This window comes from Mustelus asterias, chromosome 17 (assembly GCF_964213995.1).
Source record: "Mustelus asterias chromosome 17, sMusAst1.hap1.1, whole genome shotgun sequence".
Taxonomy (NCBI): Eukaryota; Metazoa; Chordata; class Chondrichthyes; order Carcharhiniformes; family Triakidae; genus Mustelus; species Mustelus asterias.
In genome coordinates, this window is record NC_135817.1 from 52213836 (window position 1) to 52226213 (window position 12378).

At 42.0% G+C, this 12378-nt stretch overlaps 1 protein-coding gene across 1 annotated transcript in view; it reads right to left on the bottom strand.

Annotated features, from left to right (window-relative positions):
* Positions 1 to 12378, bottom strand: part of LOC144506479 (sodium/potassium-transporting ATPase subunit alpha) — a 46988-nt gene that overhangs the window by 14080 nt on the left and 20530 nt on the right. Inside the window, exons 2-11 of the mRNA XM_078232658.1 lie at positions 8218 to 8334; positions 8030 to 8089; positions 4716 to 4919; positions 4492 to 4605; positions 4259 to 4393; positions 3300 to 3417; positions 2571 to 2839; positions 1964 to 2162; positions 1179 to 1288; positions 300 to 434 (exon numbers count right to left, since the gene is read on the bottom strand). Of these exons, the coding sequence (XP_078088784.1) occupies positions 300 to 434; positions 1179 to 1288; positions 1964 to 2162; positions 2571 to 2839; positions 3300 to 3417; positions 4259 to 4393; positions 4492 to 4605; positions 4716 to 4919; positions 8030 to 8089; positions 8218 to 8334 (1461 nt within the window). The remainder of the gene's footprint in view (positions 1 to 299; positions 435 to 1178; positions 1289 to 1963; positions 2163 to 2570; positions 2840 to 3299; positions 3418 to 4258; positions 4394 to 4491; positions 4606 to 4715; positions 4920 to 8029; positions 8090 to 8217; positions 8335 to 12378) is intronic.

Below are 12378 nucleotides of genomic sequence, written 5' to 3' on the forward strand. Positions count from 1 at the left end.
ATGGAACTGGATAGCCCAGATTATAACAATCAACTTTATGCCAACTCTGACACTTCAAGTTAACTTGTGCTGGATTGTTAACTCTGGGCTAAGAGAAACTTTCCTCCACCACCGCATACTATTTGGTGCAGCTGAAAGATGTAGTTGATTTTGAGTCTTATTTCATTGTCTCAAAAATCACCAACGACTGCTGCATTGTCGCAGAGGTTTATTTGCCACCCCACCACCTACACAGCATAGCATTCTTGCTTCCAGGCCTCCCAAAAGTAGCGCTCAACTCTTCAGAATTGCCTCAGTACCTGATATTTATTGGTAGAGTTGAATGGAATTTCCACAATCTTTGGGTTTCGGTCCCTCATTTGCTGGACTGATCCACAGCACAGTTCAATACATTTCAGGAGGGCAGATTCAGAAGCATCTCCAGCAACACTTCGCTACATGAAAATAGGAAGTACAATTAATGGTGGTTGATTTAACATCACAGAAATAAAAGCTTGAATTCAATAATCCAAGTGTTTCCTCTCAAGAATTCCTCATTATTCAAAATTAGATGTAATAGTACATCAGGTTTCACTGTGCGGCCATGAATGCAGAGGTTTTGCAATTTAAATATCCACCTCACAAGCTTAGTATATAAAATGCAAACATGAGCAACATCACTCCAAAAGCAGACAAATTGGAATAAAATTCCAAGCCTAAAGCAGCTTTTATGTTGGCACCGCTTAATTCTGAACCTGGTATTTATGCTGCTAAACCTGACTCTCTTATCTCAGTGGCACTGAGAGTCTGCAAGCCTGCTACTGAGATTTATCAGTTTGAAAGAGACCAGTTCATGTTTGTCACACTAAGAACTCAAACTGAAACAGCATAAATACAAAAGTAGCTGTGAATAATCCAGGTCTAGAGGCTTAATTTCAGAACCACCTGAGGTCACTTTTAATAAAATCTCAACAGCACAATTTTATTGTTTACACTAGGCTGAAAATTAACAAATTAAACCCAAATTTTCCTTGCAGAATGCAACATATTATGCATCGTAGATACTTGATCATCACCTCTGGACTGAATCTGACAAACGCTCAAATTTGAGCTGCACTTTGTCGTAACCATGGAATTCGTGCAGTAGTGAGAGCATAGGTTTGAAATTATTGGAAATCACGGCATGCAATTAAACTCACCTTCAGAATTGGCAATTTTTCTTGACCCGCTTGGAAAACGGCACGATTGCACAATGCAGCCACACGGGACAGCGCAGCCCAAGTGGGAGAGCTCTTGTCAAAAGCAGCACCTAAAAAAACCAAGCATTGATAGTTAAATCTCTTTGATATCACTCTTTGGAAGGGGGGGGGGGGGGGGGGCTCATTCAATCTTATGCAACTTTTTATCTTTAAGTTGTAAGGAGAGTACTCGGGTGTGTTTTTTTTTAAAGGAAAAAGCCAACATGAACCAATCTGCAGGGTAGTTAACCACACTTTCCCTTGCAGTTAGTTCACATGTTTATACAGGTAGCAGAGAGCAGTCTGGTGAAAAGGGAAAGGCAGTTAACTCAATGTTCCCAAGTGCTGAAGGCTTGTAAGCTCCCCTGAATTACATAATTGCTGTGTGTCAATAGTTCAGACTGGTTAATAAATTTAATCTGTGGTCACCCGCCTTTCCCCCTTTTATACTTCATTATCAAAAGTGACTACTTGCTTCACATGATTTTCACTAAGTTGCAGCTCAAAATTTGGAAGCTGCCAAAATTCACTTAAACAACAAGGCAAGTACTCAGGTAAAAGACTCAAAGCCACCTACAATTACTGGGGTTTTATGGTGATTTCTCACCATTTAAATACGTACATTTATCTCAGTTTCAGGCAAGGCACCAACAATCGTTGAGATCCTTTTCTAAAAAGATGCAGCTAGTGAAATCTGCGTTTTGAAAGAAGGAATCACTTTATACAAAAGAAACGATTCCCCTAACCTGACTGGTTTTCAGTAGTATCAGCTTCGTGGATCTGGTTGTCAAACCACATGTGAGCGACAGTCATTCGGTTCTGTGTTAGTGTTCCAGTCTTGTCAGAACAGATAGTGGAGGTTGATCCTAGTGTCTCCACAGCTTCAAGATTCTTCACCAGGCAATTTTTCCGTGCCATACGTTTGGCAGTCAGAGTTAGACACACCTGGAGAGGAGAAAAATATTGATAGAAGGCTAATGTTTCATACTGCCAGTGTCACAGCATATTAACTAATGCACCCAATAAACAAATCAATTTCAATAACTACTTCCTCCTTTGAAAATTGGTCAAACTTTCCTTGTCCTCCTTTTATTAAAAACTCTTCAGCAAGTCTCCAAAAAAAAAATGCTGCTCAACTTTTTAGTTACTTCAGGGGACAAGGGACTTTATGTCAATCTCATTTGCCTGAGGTCCCTGATCATTTTCTTCTTATTTCTTCAAAAGATGCCGCTTGTACTTTGAAATCAACGGAATGAAAATTGGACAGACTCTACAAATGTACAATGTGCTCCACTAGAGTACTTCGTGGGTGAGGATGAAAATGAGTCTACAAAGTGCAAAGCCATCTCATACCGTGACAGTAGCAAGTAAGCCTTCTGGCACATTGGCGACAATGATTCCAATCAAGAAGATGACTGCTTCAAGCCAGCTGTATCCAAGGATGAGGGACAGAATGAAGAAGGACACGCCAAGGAACACTGCTACTCCAGTAATGATGTGGATGAAATGTTCAATCTCAATAGCGATTGGAGTCCGTCCAACCTCCAGTCCAGATGCTAGAGTTGCAATCCTACCCATGACAGTGCGGTCACCCGTACAGATGACAATACCTCGAGCAGTACCTACACAAACAGCAAGTTTGACATCAATATTTCAAGAAAGATAAATACATTTGTCGATATAAATGTCTTTGAAAACCTCAGGTTATGCAGTTTTACACGTTCTATTGAATGCTCTCAAAATGAGTCACTGTTGGATTGCGTGGTAGCCAATTGTCGCACAAGACCTACCAGAAGAAATTAGAGATCTTTTTGAGGATGTTGGTTAAAGGATAAAGGCTGGCCAGGACATCAGGAGGCCACTATGAACTTTTTCAAATAAATGCCGAGGAGTTTGTGTGTCCACCTTAAGAGATCCACTGAATGTAATTGCAGCACTCTCTCAATGCAACACTATTGTGTCAGTCAGACCATGTGCTCAGGGCTCAGTATGGCTGGAACCCACCATCTTCTAACTCAGCAGCAAGAGTGCTACTAATACGCCAAATCTGACTGGATTATCCCAATAGGAATTTAGTCATACCTTCAACACAGTTAGTGGAGAAGAAAGCAATGTTTCGTGTCTCCAGGGGGTTGTCACTGGTACGTTCAGGTGACCGACTCTGAGGCTCAGATTCTCCAGTCAATGAGGAATTGTCCACCTAAATGAAAACACAAGTGCATTAGGAAGGATCATTTCACGTTTGTACAATTGAATCATGAATTGGAATTCCAAATTCACTCCGAGGCTATATTTATAACCTCAGGGGAGACACAGACTCTTTTGAAGTAGCCCCAGAACTGAACTGGGAACATATAAATCACCTTAATAGAGTTATCATGGTAACATTCTGGGAGCTTACCATTGACCAGAAACTGAACTGGACCACCCAGATACTTTGGCTACAACAGCAAGTCAGAAGCTAGGAACTCTGTTGAGCAACTCACTTAGACTTCACAAAGCTTGTCGACCATTTACAAGGCACGTGTCAGGGGTCAGATGGAAAACTCTTCACTTTCCTGATTGAGTGCAGCACAAATAACACTCCAGAGCTTGACATCATCCAGGGCAAAGCAGCCCGCTTGATTAGCACTCCATCCACCAACTTAAACAATCACTCCCTCCACCACTGGTACAGAGTGGCAGCAGTGTGAACCATCTACAAGATGCACAACTGCAACTTAATAAGGTCCCTTCACTGTTGCTGGGTCAAAATTCTGAAACTTACTTGCTTACAACATTCTGGGGGACCTACGTATGAATAGCAGCAGTTCAAGAAGGCAGCTCATCACATTCTAGACGGCAATTAGCGACGAGCAGTAAATGCTGGCCTAGCCAGCGGCACCCAATACCCATGAAGGAATAAAGTTAAGAAAAAACTGAAGCACAACTAAACAAAGGGAATACACAGGCTGCACACACAGACCTCTGAATCTGTTGCATTGCAAGGTCCACGTTAGAGGGGACACCCATCATTTTGATACTCTTGTAGCCATACACACCTTGCAACCATGTGCAGAGATGATTCGCAAATCTGCAGGAATCCTGTCACCACCTTTAACCTCCACCAAATCTCCAGCAACCACTTGCTCAGCATTGATGGTATTCTTCTCACCTTCTCGGATAACAAGGGCTTGCTGGAGAGGGGGGAATCAAATTGTCACTGTAGATATATAATAAATTACACTTTTCAGATCAATATCTCTTGTTTAGTTGGATCACAGACATTACATACCTGAGGCACCATGTTCTTGAAAGAGTCCATGATTTTTGAGCTCTTAGCTTCTTGGTAGTATGAGAAACAGCCAGTTACTATGACCACGGTGGACAATACAACTCCCAGGTATAACTGCAGAAATCATAAGATCCACACAAGGAGAAAAATATATTAAAACCAAAATGGCAACATGATTCTAACGGCATAATTTAAACGATAGGCAGGGAAATGGTTTCACTCACATTATCATTGGCTGGCTCATCTTCCATTGCAGCCTGAATACCATAGGCTAGGAAGCAAAGAATTGCACCAATCCACAGTAGGATTGAGAAGCCACCAAACAGCTGCCTACAGAACTTTATCCACTCAGGAGTGGTGGGTGGAGGTGTTAGTGCGTTAGGACCATCACGAAGAAGAACTTCTTTGGCACGAGCATTGGTGAGGCCCTAAAAAGACAAATATCAACATAAGCACCAATATAACGGCAGCCTTCTTTCACATTTTTAAATACTTTTTCTCCCCTCTTCTAATGGTAGGACAGCTTACTTCATTAGCGTTCTAAAGGCACAGACTGTCCACCACTCCAGCTGCTCAGCTAACTGGTCGTGCTTCATGGACAAACCCAAGCAGTTAAGTCTTACCATGCTATTCAGCGACCAGGTCTTAATAACCAAACCCAATTCTCATTTGCATCAAGGTAGACTCTATGCAGCACCGATCACTGGAAACCAATAAAGATTCAGATCCTTAGCCAATTCCACCCTAGCTCAGTAGCACTGTTGTGCCTCAACACATTCTTAGCAGTGGAGGTTAAATTTAGGTATTTCTTATCCATATGACACTGTTCCACAATGGGCAACATATTTACCACAGGAATCATTCGAGCTACATTTACAAACTAAGAAATGCTCCCTGATCCAAATAGTCCAATGAGAAAAAGAATAATAAGCACACATTGTTTGGACAAAATGAACGAGGACAAAGGGTATAGAAATACAGTTTAGTTTTTTTCTCCTCCTCCTCTTCCCGTCACAACAAACTCAGAGTCCCCGCTGAGCTTTCCTTGGACAGCAAACCTTTAGCAGAACTTTACTAAGTCCAAGGCCAAAAATCAATGATCACTCAGCTATGGTAAAAGCAAAATACTGCGGATGCTGGAATCTGGAACAAAAATGGCAAATGTGGGAAAATCTCAGCAGAATCTCTGTTTGGAGAGTGTAGAATCAACGTTTCGAGTCTAGATGACCCTTCGTCAGAGCGGTCATCCAGACTTGAAACGTTGGCTCTATTCTCTCCCCACAGATGCTGCCACACCTGCTGAGATTTTCCAGCATTTTTCTGTTTTTGTTGTCACTCAGTTAAGCCCAGGTTGCAGAAATACTCATTTTCACTTTGAGGATTAGGTATGCGATTCTGAATAGTCATAACTTTCCCTGCGAAACAGACTGAGGAACTTGCCCAACTAGATCCGGAAGAGTTGTCAAGTCTCTGTTTTAACTAAAATGGAATAGCTTAAACTGCAAGATTAGTTTTCCAAGCTCGTAAACCAAACAGTTTTTAATGATAAAGTGCAACACACTTTATCAAGAGGAGTGACTAGGCAACAAATTAGAAAAGGTGAGATCTAGTAATTTTTTTTAAAGTTGGGTGTGATTTTCCAGTCCCCGCCCACCAAGGGAACGGAAGTCACTAGCTCAAGGTCAACTGACCTTTGGCTCGACTATCATATTTACTGTCCTGCCTGCAAAATTTCCTGCAGTGGGAGGGACTGGAAGATTTAGGCCAGTATATATGTGATATAAAACAACTGACAATACATTACAATTGAACTGTAAGGGATTACAGGAAATTAAATTATTTTGCAATGGATAATCTGCAGAACCAAGCAGGATATAATCTGCAACGCAACAGCTTTCAAAATTTCTAATCACTAAACCAGGAAGTCTTATTCAGAGCTGAAACTACTGACACAAACTTTATTGCGCATGTGATTCTTCAGGGAAGAGGACACAATGACCTTGAACTCCTGAACTCTCCTATCATTGTATAAATAGTGCGACAGAGACAGTTTTCTTTCATGGGGGAAAAAGCATAGCTTTGATGAAATTTGTGGTCATTTTGAGGTTAAAAAACATTCCTTTGTGCTTGGGCTGGTTTAACCTGCACCCTGCAATATGTCTCAATCAAAATTGAAACACAAGGCCCGAACTTCCGCAGGGTGGCAATCACAGACAGATGGCTGCTCAGCTCCTCCTTCCTTGCCTCTGGGGTCTTTTCAATCCTGTATCGCCAGACCTTCCCACTCAGGCTGGGTGAGAACTGTGCAGTGCAGCATGCTCCTGAAGTTGTCAGTCAAGCCCTGTTGAATTGGAGGCATGTCCTTCCTGTTATACTCTGCTTGTCATTACATGGATTGCTACCCTGCCTTGTCCTTTGGGTGGAGTTAAGAAATAGCAAAGAAAAACAGGCACAGATGAGAGTGGTGTATAGACCCTTGACAGTATCTACACTGTTGAATAAATTAATAGTAGGGGCTTGAAGAATGGTACTGCGATAATATTGGGAATTTGAATCATCACTTAGATTGGACGATCAAATTGGCAAAGGTAGCCTGGAAGATGAGCTCATGGTGTACATCGAGGACAATCTCTTAGAATAATATGTTCTGGAATCAACCAGGGAACAGGCTATTTTAGACTTAGTAATGTGTAATGTGACAGGATTAATAAATGACCTCTAGTAAAGGATTCTCTAGGTAATAGTGATTATACCATTGAGCTTTGCATTCAGTTTAACAGTGGGAACCTGGTTCTGAAATTAGCGTTTAAAAGTTAAATAAAGACAATTATAAGGGTATGAAGACAGACTTTGGCCGAATTAGAATGGGAAAAGAGATCATGATCTTATCAAGATGGAGTTTGTGCCAGGAGCTAAAAATGATAATTTTGGACATCTCAATATTCAAACAGAAGGAAACAGGGCAGCATGGTAGCACAGTGGTTAGAACTGCTGCCTCAGCGCCAGGGACCCAGGTTCGATTCCCGGCTTTGGCCAGTGTGTGTGGAGTTTGCACATTCTCCCCGTGTCTGTGGGAGTTTCCTCCGGGTGCTCTGGTTCCTCCCACAGTCCAATGATGTGCAGGTTAGGTGGATTGACCCTAAATTGCCCCTTAGCGTCAGGGGAACTAGCTAGGGTAAATGCATGGGGTTATGGGGATAGGGCCTGGGGGGAGAGATTGTGGTCGGTGCAGACTTGATGGGACGAATGGCCTCCTTCTGCACTGTAGGGATTCGATGAAATGGCAGCACATCCCAAAACAGGGTGTCAGACAAGCAACAGAACAGTGCAGAGGCAACACAGGAACTGAGAGAGATGGGAGAGGCAGAGCTGAACATTGGTAGTGTGCGCATGGAGTGCAGACATAGTGATTTATTAAAACTGCACACACCATTTTCTATCGACATTAGTTAGAAGTCCGCAGACTAAACATGACATTTGTAGAAAATACAGAAACAGAACATTACTGAATAAGTAACCGCTGATGAGCATTACCTACCCGAGTCAGGTCTGTACCATATCTGTGCTGAAGTTCATCCAAACTGATTTTATGATCATCCTGGAAAAGGAAAGTTGCGCATTAGATAATCTCAAACAGTTTTCACATTGATCAAGGAGACATTAAAAACAACAAATATAATTAATATGCCCACTCAAGAGAAAATAAAATGAAATACTGTTCAGTACCAGTGCCACTTCCTTCTTAAGTTCGTCCAGGTCCTTTTTTTTAGATTTCTTATCTTTCTTCTTGGATTTGGTAGCATTTTCTGATGTTGCCGCAGACTCATATTTGTCACTTGCAGTCTGGAGAGAAAATAATTTAAATATATTACAAGGGTGCACAGGCACATAAATATAACACCCTTGGAAAATCTACCTGGAAATTAAGAGAACTGTTTTCTAACCGATCCAATTGCTAAATGGTTACATCAATGCCATAAAATGCGGTGCATCATGCAATCCACCCTCATAGGAGGCCACACATTAAACCCAAGGAGATATTTAAGACATCAGGAGTTCCAAAATCATCATTTTCAGCTCCTACCACAAACTCCATCCTCTTCATAAGACCATAAGCAATAGGAGTAAGGCCATTCAATAAGCTGTGACCTCAACTCTACTACTTTCTTGCCTTTCCCCAAATTCATTTATTTGCAAGATATTGTCGAAGATCTAACCATTGCAAAACTGGAAATTCAGGTCTAGAGATTATTATGTTTTAAAAAATAATCGCATTCCAATTTGAGCTCCCCAAATTGTAGTTTGCTACTGACTTCATTCTGCCCTGCCTCAGAAGGCAGTGACTTACAGGACAGCCAAGCATACCAGTTAGATCAGTATGTTCATTCTACTCAATGAATACACTTTGCATACTCGAGAATTTGAGTTCAAGTGCAGCTAATGTAATACATCATCCACCTAATGGGAAAGGAATCAGTTCAAATCTTTGCCAGTTGTGCTGCCTGATGCCCTCCACTGTTCAGACTCCAAAAATCACCAGCTTTACAATATTTCTTTATGTTCCAATTTTTGCAGAGTCACTTTTTCCAGGTTATGCACAGTTCAATACTAAGTGCACACGAGTGAACATTAATGACGTGATATAGCTTGATTCAAAGCAACGACTGGAATCGTCCAGTAATCCAAAGGCACAGCTGAGTGAACCAGGAATAGCTTCACTGCATGGAAGTCAATGAATGCCTGGCTTGGCAGATGTAGTGTAATGTGGATAAATGTGAGGTTATCCACTTTGGTAACAATAATAGGAAGATAGATTATTACTTGAATGGGATAAACAGAGAGGTGGATACTCAACAAGACCTCGGATTCCTCGTGCATCAGTCGCTGAAAGTAAGCGTGCAGGTACAGCAGGCAGCAAAGGTGGCAAATAGTATGCTGGCCTTCTTGGCGAGAGGATTTGAGTATAGGGATAAGGATGTTATGCTCCAATTGTATAGGGCGTTGGTGAGGCCGCACCTGGAGTAGTGTGCGCAGTTTTGGTGTCCTTATCCAAGGAAGGATATCCTTGCTATAGAACGGGTACAGTGAAGGTTTACCAGGTTGATTCCTGGGATGGCAGGTCTGTCATATGAGGAGAGACCAAGTCGATTAGGATTATATTCACTGGAACTTATTAGAGCATGAGGGGATCTCATAGAAACTTATAGAATTCTAACAGGGTTAGACAGGGTAGATTCAAAACGAATGTTCCCAATTGTGGGGGAGTCCAGAATTAGGGGTCAGAGTTTGAGGATAAGGGATAAGCTTTTTAGAACTGAGGCAAGGAGAAATTTCTTCACCAGAGGGTGGTGAATTATGGAATTCACTGCCACAGAATGTAGTTGAGGCCAAAACATTGCCTGATTTCAAGAAGAACTTAGATATAGCTCTTGGGGCTAAAGCAATCAAGGGATGTGGGAGGAAAGGGGATCTGGATATTGAATTCGATGATCAGCCATGATCATAATAAATGGCGGAGCAGGCTCAAAGAGCCAAATGGCCTACTTCTACAACGAACAAAGAAAATTACAGCAGAGGAACAGGCCCTTCAGTCCTCCAAGCCTGCACCGACCATGCTGCCCGACCAAACTAAAACCCCCTACCCTTCCGGGGACCATACCGCTCTATTCCCATCCTATTCATGTATTTGTCCAGACGCCCCTGAAACATCACTATCATATCTGCTTCTACTACCTCCCCGGACAGTGAGTTCCAGACACCCAACCACCCTGTGTAAAAAAACTAGTTTCTATGAATGGAGATATAATAGCAACCAGAGGTGTGGTTGCATATTAGATTGGTCTTTTGAAAATTAGAGATTTGCTTCAAGTTTTAATGTGTTGCTTCTTTTTCTTCAATTCTCGAGTAGAAAACTGGGGTAATTGTGTGGTAGAGGCAAAATGGCATAACAAATGAATGTGTGTTTGGGAATACAACTACCGACAAAACCTGACAACTGAGGGATTGTAAATGAGAGGTTGGGGTTAACTTTTCATACGCTGTGACCACCTTTGCATTTTCACAATTTCTGGCTGATTTCCAGCCGTACTCCATTTTAAATTTTTCCTGCGTTTGGCTCGCCTCTGTTTTGCATATTTTTCAGTTCCTTTTGCCCATCAGTAATTTCTTGCCTGCTGTCTTGATGCTGCGAGTTGTTTCCTCATACCCAGCAGCAGCACTGAGTCACTTAATTCCCAGCCCAAATCACTGAGTGTAGCAGGAGCCAAAAATCAGCACTGAAACAAAAAAGTGACTAGACTATAGGGAAGTGCTGATCAATCATAGGTTGTATATACCTGACAGATGGAATCCATGCTGGATGCAGGTTTGCTTATTTAGACATTTTCTCATGGTCGTAAATTTACGCAACTCATTTTATGCAGTAAAACATCTCAAGGGAGTTAACAAGAACGGTCAATTAAAAACTATCAGAACAGATTCTAAAAACTTGTTCAGAGATAGACTTTAGGGAGCATTTTAAAAGAAAGATGCAGAGAATTTTAGGGGTAAATTGCTATGAGCATAGGGAGAAAATTGTTGAAGCACAGTCGCCAATGGTGAAGAAATTAAAATCAAAGATGCGCAAGAGAACAGAATTGGAAGAGCATAAAGATTTCAAAGGTGTGTAGGGTTTGAGGAGGCTACACACACAGGGTTTATTTAACACCTGGACATTGCTGACCTTCGCTGACTTCCATTCTAGCAAAGACTGGCAATGGGTGCATAACATTCGGAACATGTAAAGACACAGGCGGTAGAGTATCTTATGAGCATAAGTCTGTGTGTGAGAAAATGAACAGCCAGCTGGGATTGCATGAAAATAATCAAGTCTGGAGGTAACGAAGGCACATTTGAGGGTTTCAGCAGACAAGTCAAAGCCACGGCTGAGTCAAGCTAAGTTATGCAGGTAGAAATAAGCAGTCATAGTGATAGTGCCTGTGTGACTGGAAACTTATTTTGGGTCAAATACAATACCAAGGTTGTAACATGGATGGCCCGGTGCCACAGTGGCTAGCACGTCTGCCTCACAGTGGCAGGTTCTATTCCGACCTTGGGTGACTATCTGTGTGGAGTTTGCACGTTCTCCTCATGTCTGCGTAGGTTTCCTCTGGGTGCTCCTGTTTCCTCCCATATTCCAAAGATGTGCAGGTTAGGCGGATTGACCATGGTAAATTGACCCTTAATGTCCAAAGATTTGTAGGTTAGTTGCATTAGCCATGATAAATGTATGTTGTTACAGGGATACATGGTGTTATAGGGCAGGGGTGGAATGCTCTTTTAGAGAGTCAGTGTAGACTCGATGGGCCAAATTACCACCGCCTGCACCATAGGGATTCTATGATCTTACCCAGTTTAACAGAGGTGCCAAGGATTGACGTTGTAGTTATGGAGTAGAGTTTATGATGGAAACAAAGCCAATGACCATAGTCACCCCAATATTTAGTTGGGAGAAATTTTTCTCATCCAATATTGGACATGAGGTGCATCAAATCAGAGTAGAGAGATCTAGAGTGATGAAATAGAACAGAGTGCTGCTGCCACATGTGGAACCTAATGTGTTTTCGATGATACCACTGAAGATGTATAGAAAACCAGTTAGCAGATAGGAAGCAAGGAGTTGGAATAAATGGGTCTTTTCCTGATCGGCAGATAGTGACCAGTGGGGTACCGCAGGGATCTGTGCTAGGGGTCCAACTGTTCACATTATATATTAATGATTTAGAATTTGCTGATGATACAAAGTTGGCTGGGAGGGTGAGCTGTGAGGAGGATGCAGAGATGCTTTAGCATGATTTGGACAGGCTGAGTGAGTTGGCATATGCATGGCAGATGCAGTATAATGTGGAT